The sequence below is a fragment of the Glycine max genome, chromosome 15 (assembly GCF_000004515.6).
Source record: "Glycine max cultivar Williams 82 chromosome 15, Glycine_max_v4.0, whole genome shotgun sequence".
NCBI lineage: Eukaryota > Viridiplantae > Streptophyta > Magnoliopsida > Fabales > Fabaceae > Glycine > Glycine max.
Genome location: NC_038251.2, coordinates 539112 through 555598, shown reverse-complemented (window position 1 = coordinate 555598; position 16487 = coordinate 539112). Strand labels below are relative to the sequence as shown.

At 32.7% G+C, this 16487-nt stretch overlaps 3 protein-coding genes across 6 annotated transcripts; all 3 read left to right on the top strand.

Moving 5' to 3' along the window:
- The first annotated feature begins 1022 nt into the window (after positions 1 to 1022).
- On the top strand, positions 1023 to 4192 carry LOC106796308 (zinc finger BED domain-containing protein DAYSLEEPER). The gene is made up of 2 exons (XM_014768110.3): positions 1023 to 1137; positions 2062 to 4192. Exon 2 carries the CDS (start codon positions 2084 to 2086, stop codon positions 4049 to 4051), a length of 1968 nt encoding a protein of 655 aa, XP_014623596.1. The 5' UTR covers positions 1023 to 1137; positions 2062 to 2083; the 3' UTR covers positions 4052 to 4192.
- Positions 4193 to 4863: 671 nt separating this feature from the next.
- Positions 4864 to 8720, top strand: LOC100786050 (NADH dehydrogenase [ubiquinone] flavoprotein 2, mitochondrial-like). 3 transcript variants are annotated; one of them, XM_014767341.3, is made up of 10 exons: positions 5327 to 5434; positions 5530 to 5562; positions 5650 to 5715; positions 6369 to 6485; positions 7061 to 7138; positions 7226 to 7331; positions 7458 to 7504; positions 8002 to 8079; positions 8181 to 8246; positions 8339 to 8720. In XM_014767341.3, the coding sequence occupies exons 4-10, from the start codon at positions 6477 to 6479 to the stop codon at positions 8444 to 8446; spliced, it is 492 nt and encodes a 163-aa protein (XP_014622827.1). In that variant the 5' UTR covers positions 5327 to 5434; positions 5530 to 5562; positions 5650 to 5715; positions 6369 to 6476; the 3' UTR covers positions 8447 to 8720. The 3 variants fall into 3 exon arrangements, with proteins under 3 accessions (XP_040865372.1, XP_014622827.1, NP_001240921.1); NM_001253992.2 differs by having other exon boundaries at positions 5340 to 5439; positions 8339 to 8461; XM_041009438.1 differs by having other exon boundaries at positions 4864 to 5439; positions 7061 to 7331.
- Positions 8721 to 9852: 1132 nt separating this feature from the next.
- LOC100500057 (EF-hand, calcium binding motif-containing protein) lies at positions 9853 to 13736 on the top strand. 2 transcript variants are annotated; one of them, NM_001349789.1, is made up of 6 exons: positions 9853 to 10079; positions 10161 to 10274; positions 10357 to 10453; positions 11964 to 12073; positions 12570 to 12644; positions 13411 to 13736. In NM_001349789.1, exons 2-6 carry the CDS (start codon positions 10257 to 10259, stop codon positions 13459 to 13461), a joined length of 351 nt encoding a protein of 116 aa, NP_001336718.1. In that variant the 5' UTR covers positions 9853 to 10079; positions 10161 to 10256; the 3' UTR covers positions 13462 to 13736. The 2 variants fall into 2 exon arrangements, with proteins under 2 accessions (NP_001336718.1, NP_001236227.2); NM_001249298.2 differs by having other exon boundaries at positions 10150 to 10274.
- Positions 13737 to 16487: the final 2751 nt, after the last annotated feature.

Here is a 16487-nt window from a genome sequence, read left to right as displayed (position 1 = left end):
AGTGAAGCAAAAAAGCCAGGAGTTGGCCTAAATCAAGCTCCGTGATGTCATCCAAAGAATGTATGTCCTAAAAACAAATGTTATTTTATAAAAGCTTATTCAAAGTTCAAACTTGTTTTTTTTTTTTTTTACCAATTCAAAGCTCAAACTTATTCAACAGCTCCTTTGATAACAATTGCAAAACTTCAAAGAAGACAATGATTAAATATTGTAGATAGAGGGATAAATAATGATGGAGAGTGAATTGTTTCTGCTAGGGTTGAGAGTGAAACTTCTAAAGAGGGTTGAAGGATGATTTCCTTCTAAGAAATACCAAAAGTTCCTTTGATAGCTTGTAATTGAAAATTGGCTATAGACTCATTCATGTGTGGTTTTTTACTATCTTTGAAAGAATATACTTATTGTGTAGGACTTAGTTATTGTGTTGTCCAATTCAATAGTTAGTATATAAATAAATAAAAAAACACTGATGAACAGATTAAAAATTAAGTATATAAATAAAGATAAAAAAAGATAATCGAAAGATATTAAAAATACATATCTTGATAGTGAGAACTTTATCCTCTATAAGACTATGATGTCTTTGAAATTCAAAAAGTATTCAATTTTTTTTATCTAATAACTAGAAGAATTAGTAGAACTATTTTATAGAAAAAATTGAAATTACTAGTATTTTTGTCATGTAGAAGATAAATGTCTATATTTATAGCAAATAAATATTTTTAAATATAAAAATTTAAATTATAATTAAAATTTGTAATAATTAAAAATTAAATATAAATTATATTTTAGATTCATATAAAAAATTATACTATGATGCAAGATTGTTTTTAATTACGGGGTATTTTATTTTTAAAATGATTAAAATTAAATTTATTTAAAAATAAAATGAAAAAGATAAAGTATACATATCGTTTATAGATTTAGGATTTTTTTTTTAACATAAAGATATTGAAATCCCAAAAAAAAATCTTTAATGATTTGTTTTTAATATTAATAAAAGGAACGTGTTTGAAACCCTTAATTGGGATATTGGCATTGCTTGGGACTGACTGAGTAGTAAGTGGCGCTTCCGTTCCATTCCAACGTTCGTTCGTAGCCTTCTCCTTACGCTTACGTTCGCCGCCGCCCGGAAAGGTTTTTCTTTCTCTCTCTCTCTCTCTTTCTGTTTGTATATATATCCTTTTCCTTTCTTTCTGTCTCTGTTTCTTTTCAAAACAATCAAATGCACTGCTACTGAATTCGCTTTTGGGTGTCTTAACAAATGATGGTTTTGTGCGTGATGAGTTTGTGTGTCGTTTCCCCTTTTCTTCTGTTTTATTATTTATAAGATAAGATCTTAACGCCCACTGTAACCATTCCACTCCCACTGTAACAAATGATAGGTTTTGTGCGTGGGGAAGGGTTATTTTTCATCCTTCAATCTTGTATGGTTTATCAAGATTATTAGGTTTTGCTAAAATCATTCTTGACCCTCCATTAACGGTGCATCTTCTTCCTTTTACGCATTCACTAAAAAAATTTGTGTACTCCACTTGTTTGTGGTTAAGAGTTAGTGGTATTTTAACAGATTTGTTCTATAGTTGTAACTTTTTAAAGTAGTTCTTTTAGAAAACAAATTGGTGTATATCAGCAGTTTCTATGTACAAAAATGATTGGTGGACACCGTCGAGCTATTTCTAACCTAGTGAGAGAGAGACAGAGAAGCTTGTGGTTAAGTTTTATCTATTTATAGTATAAAATTATTAAATTGAACACTATGATATATTTGAAGTTATTTTTTTATTGTCTCAATACAAATTATGATTCTCGGTTTAAAAATTAGATTGGTGATTTACGACTTGATAACCATGTTTGTGATTGATTGATAACTATGCTCAAGACCACAAGTCTTTTGTTTTGTAACACTTGCCTTCCCGTGTTACTTACATATTACTATTTCTATATGAGATAATTATAATTCTTGGCCTGCTTTCTTAACACATAAGTGATGTAATGCAGGTCCGTTTCAACCACTTTTTAATTACTCTTCTAATGATTTGCTCTTAATTTTTCTTTTAGGATTCAACCTGCTGTCCTGCCAATGGAGTTTAATATCCCTGATTCAGAAACACAACAAAATAGCAGGAGGAGAAAGAAATCGACTGTCTGGGAACACTTCACTGTTAAAAAGGATGGACCTGGATGTGCCAGGGCTTACTGTAAAAGATGCCAAAAATCATTTGCGTATCTAAAAGATTCAAAACAATCTGGCACCAGTCATCTCAAGAGACACATTGCTTTGGGAATCTGTCAGAAAAATCTAGGAATCCTGTGTTCCAAAACTGATGCCAATCCACCAAAGAAACAAGCAAGAGCGAAACCTTGTCTTGCTGCTATCTCATTTGATCAGGAGCGTTGCAACAGTAAGATTGCTAAAATGATTATTTTACATGACTATCCACTTCATATTGTGGAACACCAAGGTTTCATTGATTTTGTTCGAGCACTTCAACCCCAGTTCAATCCACTGAGCTTTAATGCTATTCAAGGGGATTGTGTCACTATGTACCTCAGAGAGAAGCAAAACCTATTGAATCTTATTGATGGGATTCCTGGACGAGTTAATCTCACCTTGGACTTATGGACTTCAAACCAAACATCGGCATATGTTTTTCTTCGAGGGCACTTCATTGACGGTGATTGGAACCTACATCATCCTATTCTTAACGTATTCATGGTACCATTTCCTGATTCTGATGGTTCCTTGAATCAAACTATAGTGAACTGCCTAAGTGATTGGCATTTGAAAGGTAGGCTATTTACCCTTGCACTTGATAAATTCTTCTCCAACGAGACTTTGGGAAAGCTGAGAAGTCTCCTCTCTGTTAATAACCCTGTTATCCTCAATGGTCAATTATTAAGCCAGAACTGTTATGCTCGTGTGCTTAGTCGCCTTGCATTAGATGCGTTATCAGCTATGAGAGAATCTATTGATAAAGTTCGGGAGAGTGTGAAGTATGTGAAATCTTCTAAATCTATTGAAGGGAATTTTTTGAATCTGAGGCAACAACTTCAAGTCCCTAGTACGATGGACCTTTTAATTGATGACCAAAATAAATGGGATACAATTTACCACATGCTAGTTGCTGCTTGTGAATTAAAGGAAGTTTTTGCTTGCTTTGATGCCTCTAATCCTGATTTCAGAACGACTCTAACATTGGATGACTGGAAGCAGGTGGAAAAACTCTGTGCATATCTGAAGTACTTGTATGATGCAGCTAACATTTTAACTGTTCAACCATACCCAACTGCAAATGTATTTTTCCTTGAAGTGTCCAAACTTCAGGTGGAGTTGACTTGTGCTGCCTTAAGCCAGGATCCTTTCTGTAGTCATTTGATTACGCCTTTGCAAGAGAAGTTTGACCAATATTGGAGAGAAAGCTGCTTCGTCTTGGCTGTTGCTGTAGTCATGGATCCAAGATATAAAATGAAACTTGTGGAATCCACTTTTGCTAAGATATTTGGTGAGAATGCTGACCAATGGATAAGAATTGTTGAGGATGGTCTTCATGAGCTGTTCCTTGAATATAATATCATACAAGTGCTTCCTTTTACAGCAACAAATGATGATGAAGGGAATGAAGCTATGATAAAGACTGAGCCATTTCAAGAATTTGATGGATCTCTTTTTGCTGCTGATGATGGACTTTCTGATTTTGAGTTCTATATATCTGATTTTACATGTAACCAGCAATTTAAGACAGAATTGGATGAATATCTTGAAGAGCCTCTAGAACCCAGAGTACAAGAATTTGATATTCTGAGCTGGTGGAGAATAAACGGATTGAAGTACCCAACATTGTCTAGACTAGCATCTGATATTTTGTGTATGCCAATATCCACCCTTTCTGCAGATGCTGTTTTTGATACAGAAATTAGAAAAATGGATAGCTACAGGAGTTCATTAGACTCCTTGACTCTTGAGGCCCTTATTTGTACCAAGGACTGGTTACAGTATAAATCATTACCCATCAATGTTCCAAATGCACTTGTCAAAATTGAATGTTAGATATAGGGTTCCCTGGAATAGATTTTTAACTAGCTTTTAGGTATTGAGTTTTTGGTGCTGTCATTCGGGTCAATTAATTTTTGTTATTAATTGTCCGATTTTTTGTTACTTGTTTATAATATAGAGTTGATTTTGTTCTAATCATTTTGGCTAAGCAAAGTATCAATTGTATTCACAGGTTAAACCAAAAACCTGGAATTTGGATTTATTTTGCCCTTTGAATGGACTTTAACCTCATGTCACGGAAGTTTGGTGTTCAGCACCAATAGTGAAACATGATCTTTACACTTTTCTTGATTGGAATATTTTATTATTAAAAGTAAATTAAGTTTAGAATGATATAATGAAATTGTGTGTGAATAACATTGATGTAATATAAAATAGATAATTCTTAAACTTAAATATGCTTTTACAGTTCCTAATAAATTTGTGACTTTGTTTTTGTCTCTAATAATATTTTTGATAACTTTCTAGTTCCTAATAAATTTATGATTTTTTTCCCCAAATTTCTTTAGATATCTTTAGGGATAAAAATTAACAAATTTACAAGGGATCCAAAATAAAATTAAAAAATTTATTAGGTACTAAAAATATATTTAATTCTAATTCCAAGTCATTGCTCATGTATATTTTAAATTGAAATCATTCCATGTTAACTAACATGATACTATCAGGTCGTGTACAACAAGGGTAGTAGTTGAACCTCACTTTCAGCAGAGATTGTTCACCAAGATGCAGAAGGCACGTTTTGTGTACACTCATGATCTCTGCTAGCATAATAAGGTGGAGGTGGTTCCTCATCATTTTGGACCATTTCTTGTACACGCTTGGATAGCAGTGCTTCCAACGACACTATAGAAACTCCTTCCATATTGGATCACTGACTCAGACACCTTCCCAGATCCTCCTTACCTATGCAACTCTAATACTACTTCTCTCTTCGTTGACCTTTATTTTTATCACCGTCCCTACGATACAGGTGGGAACCTCTTGTGTGACGTGTTGAGATAGTATCAGGTGGTGCGGTTATCATACAAAGGTTTCGTACAATCTAGCATTTCCTTTCAAAAATTCAAAGGATGCCAAGAAGAATAAAGGGTGTGAATAGTATTTCTTTATTGTACATAAAGGCCTACACTATTTTCCAGTGATTGAAGGCCCAAACTAAATCCCATCCATGAGCATTCCATTGATGAGATCCAACGGCCAGCACTGTGCCACCTTTCCATGTTCTCTTACACTACACCCTTCACTTCACCCTCTCTACTCTCTCTCTCTCTCTCTCTTTCTCTCTCTGCGATCTGTTTCGTGTTGTAGCTAGCTCCTCGAAAATGCTGGCACGCCTCGCCGCGAGTCGCTTCAACGAGATCCGTCAGATTTTCCGTCAGGTTTTCCGTCCATTTCCCCTCCCATTTTTCTCACTTCCTTTTCACATTACTGATTTTTTTTTTAAATTGTTTGGTTTCCCCCTTTCTCAGCCTTCTAGGGCTTTCTCAACCGCTCTGAACTACGTAAGTGCTCTTCGTTTTGGCTTCAATTTTTTCCGTTTTCCGCTTCGTGATTGTGATTGTTGATGTGTCCACTTTTGATTGGCACAGCACCTTGACACACCGGACAACAACCCTAAACTTCCATGGGAATTCACCGAGGCCAATCAAGCAAAGGTAATGTTTCGTCATAGCACTTGAAATGCGGGTACTCCGATTTGTGATAATTTGTCATTGTATAATTCATTGTAAGTATCAAAATACAAAAAGTAAAAATAAAATGAATGTGGCGACAGGCACTGATGAAGATTATTAGTCCAATTATCTTGCTTTTATGGGTAATGCCTAATGCCATCAGCATTTTGTCTTCGGGGTTGTGTCTTTATATTCTATTACTTAACTACTTAGCCCAATGAATTGAATTATATATATATATATATATATATATATATATATATATTCTGTTATAGTAAATCTGGTTTTGGTTTGGACTTAAAAAAATTGTTGTACGAGAAAAGTAGGTGTTGTGTTGTTACTTATTGCAATATTGTTTGTTTTGCCCCACCATTATTACTCTTTTGCATGACTAGCTTTATTCTTTGACCTGATTACTTTATCAATTGGGTTTAACATGTAGAGTTAAAGCAGAGAATATTTCGGACAAAGTGTAGAGTGATATGATTCGATGCCTTGTTGATTGATTGGTTCTATGTGATAATATTTCAGAGAGTTATGGATCTGTAGTTCAATATGGACATTACGTGTATGATCCTTTTTGGCATGAGCCCATATTTAAGACATTTAATGATTTTAATCTGTGCTGATTACAGGTTAAGGAGATTTTGTCTCACTATCCATCCAACTATAAGCAATCTGCTACAATTCCTCTTTTAGATCTTGCCCAGCAGCAGCATGGAGGTTGGCTACCTGTTTCTGCAATGGATGCGGTATGTTGGCCTCCTGCTTGAAGTATTCTTCTTCAAAAATCTAGAAACATATCAAAGGACTATGTCTGATTCTCTGAGCAGGTCCTGTACTCCTGTTGCATGGAAAAGGCGTTATTGTGCCCAATAGATAATGTCTATTAAGTACTAAGTCGAATAAGACCCTTAATAATTTCCATGATTGTCTTGAGATTCTTGTAACAGGACGCAAAATATATTTACAGCAAAGATGATCCTTTTGAAATTCTTGCTAACATTGTCAAAGTGAAGCCTTTTGTGCTTGTTATAGTTTGTCTTGTACATCCTTTTGTTAAAGTATCATTCTGTTGGTTGACATACATGCCATGTCTAAATCTATGCATGCAACAAGGTTTGATTATTGATATACAGATTATTTCTTCTTCTATGCAAAAGTACTCATCATTATTTCATTGAGTTTTGCTTGTAGTTTCTCGTCACTGATGCTTCAGTGGAAATCCCAAATTAACATAATGTTTGCAAACTGCAATTTAAATTTTTTTAATAATGCAAAAAGCTATATAATTCTTTATTTACAATCAGTTTTGTGGATTATTCAGGTAGCTAAGATTGTAGAGGTTCCTCCCATACGGGTGTATGAGGTTGCCACATTTTACTCCATGTTCAATCGAGCTAAGGTGAAAGCTTATTGTGCTTTAATGCTTTCAATGTTGCTAATCCACATTAATAAAGGCCAAAGCTTATCTGGACCAACTTGCTTTCAGGTTGGGAAGTACCATCTGTTGGTTTGTGGAACAACACCTTGTATGATAAGAGGTTCACGAGGAATTGAAGAAGCCTTATTGAAACACTTGGGAGTGAAGCGCAATGGTTAGTTCACCTGTCTTAATTTCTCTCATTATCTGTCAGGCTATCACCAAACCAGATCTTATTCATGACAAATTGGAACTATATGCATTTACTAATAATTAGTTTCCTTTCTCCTCTGATTTGCAGAAGTAACACCAGATGGTTTGTTTTCTGTTGGAGAAATGGAATGCATGGTAAGTCTTTTATCTGAGTCTTATTTTAATTTCATCAAGTTCATCGTTTTTAGAGTTGTAGCATTGCTTGATATGCCCTGGCACTTCAATTGTATTGAGTGGAAAATATTTCATGAAGTACAAAACTGAACTGTTTGGCAAATAATGTTGTGATAAATTTGGATATATCTGATAACAATTATGGACTTTATAACTTAGTGTTTAGCCTTTTCCCTGTAATATTAAGTTATCCAGAAAGTCCCTTGGATTGTTAGCATAAGAAAGATTAAAACAAAATTGATGGGACATTAATACCTAACTGATGGAAAAAAAGGGAATCACCTATTGTGGTATACAGCTTTTGTTATTTAGAGAAAAATAAAATCCTAGAGGATGTGAAAGAGGTGCATACTTGTCTTATGTAACTCCTATATGTAGTCTCTAGAGTGACAACTTGTTCTTGCATAATTTTATTGATCAACCAATGGTGAATGATTGAATTTATTGGTGTTGTGCAGGGATGCTGTGTGAATGCTCCTATGATTACAGTGGCTGATTATTCAAATGGATCAGAGGGATATACTTATAATTACTTTGTCCGTCTTTCCTCTTTTTTTGTTTTTTTAGCGGGGGGGGGGGGGGGGGGGGGGGTTGCTTCCGATACACACTCTAACATGTTATATTGATGTGAATTCAGGAAGATGTAACCCCAGAGAAAGTAGTTGAGATAGTAGAAAAGCTGAGAAAGGGTGAGAAGCCACCGGTAAGGACATTGGCCATGATCTATTTCATTATTGTCCATGTTCTAGAAACGTATACCTTCTTGGATTATTAATCTGGTTTCTTTTTATTTAGCACGGCACCCAAAATCCCCGCCGAATTAAGAGTGGACCTGAAGGAGGGAACACTACTTTGTTAAGTGAGCCCAAGCCTCCTCCCTGCCGTGACCTGGATTCCTGCTGAAGTGTGATATACTTTTTGCCTTCAATAATGTGAGGCTTGCATGTGTTGGAGCTTGCCTTAATTGAAACATTGTCAGATTGTTAGATGCTCAACCAATTTTTGTATCAACCGTCCTGGATGGTTTCCATTTCAAAAATTTGTTCCATAATCGCCATAAATTTCTTGGCATGTTCATTACTTACCAGCGTTATCTATGTTTTTCTGTACTCTGTACATTAATCACCATGAACGAAATTTGAGGTTACCATGAAATACAATTTAGTTAAGAAGTGAATTGCGTGGCATGCATTACCCACTTGGGTGTGTAGGATGGATTTATCAACAATGGTATGGGAGAACAATCATGTTCAATGCAACATTCACTTCCTTGATAATGGCCAAAGGGTATTCCGGTCCTGGCATGATAGTAGATTGAAAAATGAAGTTTGATTGTTTAAGGAAAATATCAAATTTGACAATCAGGGTATGATTCCTTGGCAGGACCAAGCATGGTAACATGCTCCTTTCCCGTACATGTATCAGTTATTCTTGCTATTAGATTTTAACAAAATCTTGAAAACATAGACATACATGGTATATTCTTTGGTTTTGATTATCGGATTTCTCGAAGGGCGCAGACACAATTCCATTGTACTTATCATATACCACTTGAAGTAATCTACAATTTTCTATTTTAGGAAAGAGATCACGCATAATATATTGAACAAGAGTAAACCTTGATTTATCCCAACTTTTACTTATGTTTTGCTAAATGTTTAAATTTAAATCCATTCTAGTAAAAGTCCTTTTAGCTGAAAATTTCCTCTCATTGTATGTTTGTCTGTAGACATTATACCAACTTAGTGGATATAAAATAGAACTGACCTCAAGTTTTCAATTTTTTAATCAAGATCTTAAAATATACTACTTTTTACATCCCAATTGGAGTTTTAGTCTTTGAAAATTTAATTTTCAAATTGACCGATGATCTTACTATTCAATGAGATATTAAAATATTTATTTTAATCTTCACTTATAATAAATGTTATCTTGAAAAATTTAATAATATATTTATTAAAATTAAAAAAGAAAATAAGAATATTCTAATAAAATTATTTTTTAATAAATATTAATTATCTTAAAATATTTATTTTCCTGATTGGTGTGAAAAATCTTAAACATTAATTATTATGACACAATGGGAGTATTGAGAAAAGAGAAATGCATGATGCATCAGAAAATGAGTAAATGTGGCCAACAGATTGAGGAAAAAATCAAGTGAGTATAAAGACTTTTTTTACTGTTAAAAAATTGCATTTTATTGTTTGAAAAAAAAAATTGACGAGAAAGGTATAAATAAATTATATGCTTTAGAAAAAAAGGGAAATTAAATAGAGCACGAAATAAAAGGAATTAATTAATTAGACATAAATGTGAAAGGGTGGATCCATGGACACACTAGTTTGCGGGTAGCGAGGTGCGTTGGAGAGAGTCGATGATGAGAAGGCAAGGCACGTGTATATATTCGCAGGTGGTCTTCTGATTACTGATTCTGGTTTGAAGCCCAAAATTAGTTTAGTGGATATGGGGACTGCATCATCTATTCTAACTCAATACGACATCGAGGAAGTTCAGGAACACTGCAATAATTTATGTGGGTCCTCTCTCCCTTTATTATTCTTCTTTCTCTTTATTAAGATCTGAAAATTGGGTTTCAAACTTAGTTTCCCAGCAGGAAATTGTGTCCTTATATCAAAGGTTTTGTCAACTTGACCGCAACGCCAAGGGATTTATTTCCGCAGATGAGTTCTTGTCCGTTCCCGAATTTGCCATGAATCCACTTTCTCAGGTATACTCTTCCTTTTACTTCCCATCACTACATGTACATGCATTTTCCATACTTGATGGATTCTGTCTGTTCTTATTTGCAGAGGCTGCTCAAGATGGTCGACGGTTTGAATTTTAAAGACTTTGTGGCCTTCTTATCTGCATTCAGTGCCAAAGCGAGCGCACAACAAAAAATAGAGCGTACGTTTTAGTTACATCACATCATACAGCAGAGTTATTTAATGCTATCGATTATAAATTTGGGAGTTAGAAGATGTCGTTGTAAATTAGGGATTCATTGATTTTGCTTTCTCAAGGTTCCTAAGTTCTGACTTTGCTCTCAACTCAAGTGAAGATGCCGTTTTCTGTTGCTTAGCTCACACATATATATTCAAAGAGTGAAATTCACAGTTATGGTCACATTCTTAGTCCTGTATGGGGTTAATGAGGTTCTCTCTTGAGTCTTGCCTTCCTCATTTCAGTCAGAAAAGGGTTGGACTATATTGGGAAGTGCCATATAGGTTACCCAAATTTTGGGCTGACCTATTATCTAGTCCAATGTAAAACAACTTGAATGCTGCAATGTTAATTAAATTCATTTTGGATGAAAAAGCCATGCATAACTTCCAGCCTATCAATTATTACCACCAACCAACTGATTATGTTCAATTATATAGACACAACTCCCAGCCTTTCAGTTATTACTGCTGACCAACCAATAAGCAATTATGGTCATTAAATTAATTGAAACAATTTCACCACATGAATCCTAAATTCGGGACTGTTATAAACCCATCCTTATAAGGATTCCCAAGGTTGAGTTAGAGGCAATCTAACAAAAGTATATATGGGTATCCTAAATAAAAGAGAAGTGCCTTTTAGGCTGGTCAGTGGGATACTAACACAAACACTTACCAATGCTGAAGTTTCTCAATTTTTTTTATCCAAAGATCATACTTGTTAAGTTGTTATCATTCCATTGGTTCAGAATTATTCTTTAAAGAGATCCACGCTTTGCATTTGGATAAATTAGATGTCTCAGCATCTCACGAATAAAATTGTCTATTTGTCACATGTAGTCATATTAGTTAGAACATACTTCTAATGATATTATTTAAGTTTATTGAGTAGAATCCAACCCTGGGTTAGAAGATTTCAGCACCTGTGTAGAGTCTTCACAATTTTTGTTAATGTACTCTCTCTGTTTCTAATTATAAGATCCTTTCTACTAATTCACACCCCTTTAAGAAAAGTAGTTAATTTAGTTAATCACATTAAATTTGCCAATTATTTGTACTATCATTCCAAAATTGTCCTTTGCTTATCTCTCTATCTACTTAATTGTTTCTCATTAATGTTTGGAGAAAGAATAATTAAGTAAGGGTATATAGGGAAAAATAATTAATGCATTTAGAAATTAGAAAAAAATCCTATAAAAAGGAACAAATAAATTTCTGAAAAGGGTCTTATAATTAGGGATGGAGGGAGTATTTCGGAGAGCTGATAGCTGCAACAATGAAGTTAGTTGAACAGTGAAAAATTGCTTGTGCAAATATGGAGGAGTTCAAATGATATGAATTATTCAATGATTTTCATCGTTGAAAGAGGGAATACTTTGGGGGGAGGGGAATTGTTAAATTTTTCCTTAATAAATTATAATACTATCTTCCATCACTATCACATTGTACTTATGGTTACTAGTTTTTCACAGTTATTTTCAAAGTATATGATTCAGACCGCAATGGAAAGGTGTCTTTCAAAGATATGCTGGAAGTGCTAAAAGATTTGTCGGGTCCATTCATGTCTGATGAACAGAGAGAGGTATCACCAACAATCTGTACACTTCCCTGTATTGCTTAATCATGAAGCAGTTTTACCAGGAGTTGCTAAATAAAAAACAAGGTTTTCATTAAGGTCCACCAATTGTTACTAGTTTGACATCCCTATTTCAAGTTTGGTATGCTGAAGTCTGAATTTAGTATCATCCAGTTTCCTAGGATTAGTATATTCATTATTGGTTACATGGAGAACTTCTTCACTATATAATTTGGGTGGACTGTTTTTATTTCTTGGGCACACCTCTTTTGCATGTGTTCTAGAGGGGAAGCTATTGGCTAAAATGGTAACCAATAAATTTCTCTAGTTTTTGTACGATCCAGTTTGTTTGTGCTTTTTTTTATTAGCTATAGGCTATAGATTAATTGCATTTCCATTTAACAAACGCTATTTGTGTTCCCATACACCTTTTCAGTTGTGCTTGTATTATATTTAGACTTAACTGGAGTTTAGCTAATTTTGTCTTCTATTCGATTGGCAGGAAGTTCTCAGCCAAGTTCTAAGAGAAGCGGGATACACAAAAGACTCCTACTTGACATTGGATGACTTCATTAAGGTCTGCACATTTTGTTATATATTTCCTCTGGATATTTCTTAAATGAATATCACAAAAAGTATTGAAGAATAGCTAAACTGTAGCCTTTTTTTGTTCATTCAATCCTCAAACCTGTGGGACACATAATGAAATCTACTGTGTGAGTCAATTGATTTTATTCACCTTGATACATCGTTGGCCACTGTAGGAGGGCTTATGGGAAATGGTTCTTACTAGTGGATGGAGCAAAAAAGTTGGGGGAAAAAAGTCTCACATTAAGGGATTTTTACTACTGTGAAAGCAATTAAAAATCAACTTACCTGGTGCTTTCTTCATCCAGAAATTTGACCTGATTGGGCATTGTGATAATGATGAGATATTTGAATACAAACAAGATTATTTTATACCTCAAAATTTTCAATCGTGTAAGAATTTTGATTACTTGCATTATTGCATATCAAAATTGATAGTTTGTTTAACATTTGTGCTTCAAATTCATTTGGAAGAGTCAGTCAGTGTACTAGGTATCCAACAAAAAATGGATGAGTAAGAAAAGACTCATTGATGTAGCATTACATCAAAATCTGATAGTGTCACCGTGAACTTCTGTATTAAAAGACTCTTTTTTAGCCTCTTCTTTCTCTTTTATTTCTGTATATACAATACAATTACAATTAAGTCTTATCCTACTAGATGGGGTTGGCTATATAGATCATACGACATCATTTGGCTTAGCCTTTTATTTCTATATATGTTTGATTTTAATTTTTATTCTAATTTGTCACAGGTTCTTGGTCAATCTGACCTAAAAATGGATGTTGAAGTCCCTGTTGATTGAAACTACCTGCAGTTTTCCCTGTTCTCTTGAAAGATAAAAATTGTAAACTCTATTCGTAGGATTCTTGTAACATATTTAATGTGGAAATGAAAAGTGCACAAATACTGCTGTCCCCCTTCTTCTGGGGATTCTTGTAATGCTGTTAGTTTTCCAACCACTAGCTGTTATAGAGCCAATTTGAGAAGCTCGAGCATGATTCGGAAGTTTTCAAATTCTTTGACATGTTTTACAACCTTTTGTGTCTCCTGGATTCAGTTTTGAGGTGGATTTTTTTATTTTATTTATTTCAAGTTTCTTACTGTTGATGAATTTTCCAAGTTCAAGTTTCTAACCCTTCTAGTTGTTTGCTGCGTGTCTTTGCACCCTTCTATTTTGGTTAGGTTGTTATCCAAACAAAATAATTTTACGAAGTATTTGGATACCCTATAGAAGTTCAATCCCTTATATATATATATATATATGGATTTGCTTACCCTAGAAAAAAGAAAAAAAAATATAAGAAATATCAGTCATCTGCAGAAAAAAAAATTGTTTCTTTTGTCCAAGGAAAAACTCAGAGACAATAGGCCTTTATAAAGGGGGAGGGAAGAGGAGAATAAGAAAACGTTGGTGTGCATTGAGGGAATTGACCATAAGACGTAAGTTATGTTTTGCAGCTTAATCAGTTGAGCTCATTAAAAAGGATAAAGATTGTTGTTGTTTTTTCTCTTTCTGGAAAACCAAATGAAATGCTCTTTGTTTGTCCTTTGCGGACAATACTTGCCATCCACCAAATGAAGGAAGGTGGTTAAAAAAAACCGATAGAGAAATCTCATCCCTGAAGCAGATAAAGTTTGAGTCAAGAAAACTTAATCCTAGCTTACTGAAGCTTGATTTCAGTTGTTAGAGGAGAAAGAATGGATATTCACATTAACAAGTTTCACGAGATGTTATTGGTGAATGAAATTGAAATTGCATTATTAAAGAGTAGCACATGCCCACCACGACAATAATGTTTTTCGAAAAGTGAAATTAATGAGATTCAAGCCAACAAATTTTTTATAATACTGTAGTCATAATACTTGAGAATGATGTTGGTTAAAACAAAATACTTGAGAATGTTGTAATTAATGTCAATATGTCATATTTAAATTTTAAAATGACAGAGAATTAAGTTACAAGTAAAAAAACACCAAAGGTAACTTACGATTTAATATATTTTAGAGAAATAATTATTTTTTTAGCTTTTTCAAAAAATTGAAAAAAAAAAACTCCTTATTTCTCTTTAAAAGGAAACATTTCTAAACATACGCTACCAATTAAGATCTTGCTTCAATAAGTTTTACCATAAGTACTTATTGGGAAAAAAAGTGAAATAATTTTATCTTATAAAGTTAAAATTAGTTTATGTATAAATTAAAATAATTTTTTAAAGAAGTTAAAATCATTTAGTAGTTTTAAAAATATGACTTTTAACTTGTTCATAAGATAATTTTAACTTATAAAATAATCTGTCAGTTTTTCTCCAATGTTTAGGGAGAAACTTATTTAAATAAGACTTAAGTATTTTTATAAGACTTAAGTATTAGTAGAATATTTCTTTTTTGGTAAAGAAGCATTAGTAGATCATAATCATTGATTAAAAGTTAGTGAAATTGTCAGGAAAAAATGTTCATAAATGGCTACACAACGAAGATTGATTACTCCTTCCCCCTCATTATGAGCACCTTCTAAATTTATTCTTTGAATATTCAAAGTTCAAACACAAAATAATCGTTGACTTGAGTATTTTTTATGACAAAATCAGTTGATTTGATACAAATCCGGTATAGTATTGTTTTTAGTTTCCAAACGTTGCATCTATGCTACATTTTCTTTTTTAAAAGTAAGGATGGAAATTGTATTTTAGTCTATGAATTTATTATATTTTTTCTTATTTATTTTATAAGTATTTATAAAGAAATTTATCTAATTAGGACATAATAATTTATTAACAATTATTGAATTTGTCAGGAAAAAAGAATTATAAATGCCGACACAATAGAGGTTGACAAGTCCTCCCCAGTCCCCACACCCCCTTTCATAATGAGTACGTTCTATAGTTGTCCTTCGAGTATTCAAACCCAAAATAATCCTGGTCAAAACTAGTGAAATGATTAATTACAGAAAAATAATGGTTAACTTGAATTTTTTTTAAATAAATAAGTTGATTTGATACGTTGTTGTTTTTAGTTTTCAAACGTTGCACCTAAAACATCTTTTCTTTTATAGTCCTTCTAATTCTATGGACAGAAAAAAAAAAAAAATTCTTCCTTCTAATGTAGACCTATGCTTTTAGTCCTTTAATTTGATTAATATTTTTTTTATTCCTTCAAAAAAGAATTTATGTTTATCAGTCTTTAAATTTTCAAAAATTACTTTTAATCTTACTTATTTTTTATGTTAATGATGTTACAATTTATGTCAATTTGTCATTATAATTTTTTTAAAATTTAATTTCTTTAAAAATAATTTGTGACATTTTAGAACAATTCGCATATATAAAAAATTATAACAATTCTACATTTATTCAATTATTTTTCTTGTATAAAACCAATAGAATATGTAAAAAATGGCCATCCAATCATATGAGTAAGATATTTTGATGGTTCAAAATCATCGAATATTATTTTCAAAAACAAAATTAAAAATAAATTTTGATAATTAAAAATTATGAAATCATAAACACATTGAACAAAAAGGGATTAAAAACAATTTTTCAAAAATTTAAAAAACTAGTAAAAATAAATTATTTTTTAAGGACTAAAAAAATAATTATCTAAATTTGAAAGATTAAAAATATATTTAAATTTATAATTTATATAGAAAAATAGTTTTGTATAGCTGGCTTGGACAGGGTGAGTGGTCTCTGAGTTTAATTCTTATCTTAAATATTTAAATATGTAATTGATAAATATTTAAAAGGAGAGATTTGTTAGTTATAATAATTTTATCTAACTCAAAGGTAATTGATTTTCTTATTATGTGTGGTGTCTACCAAAAATGTT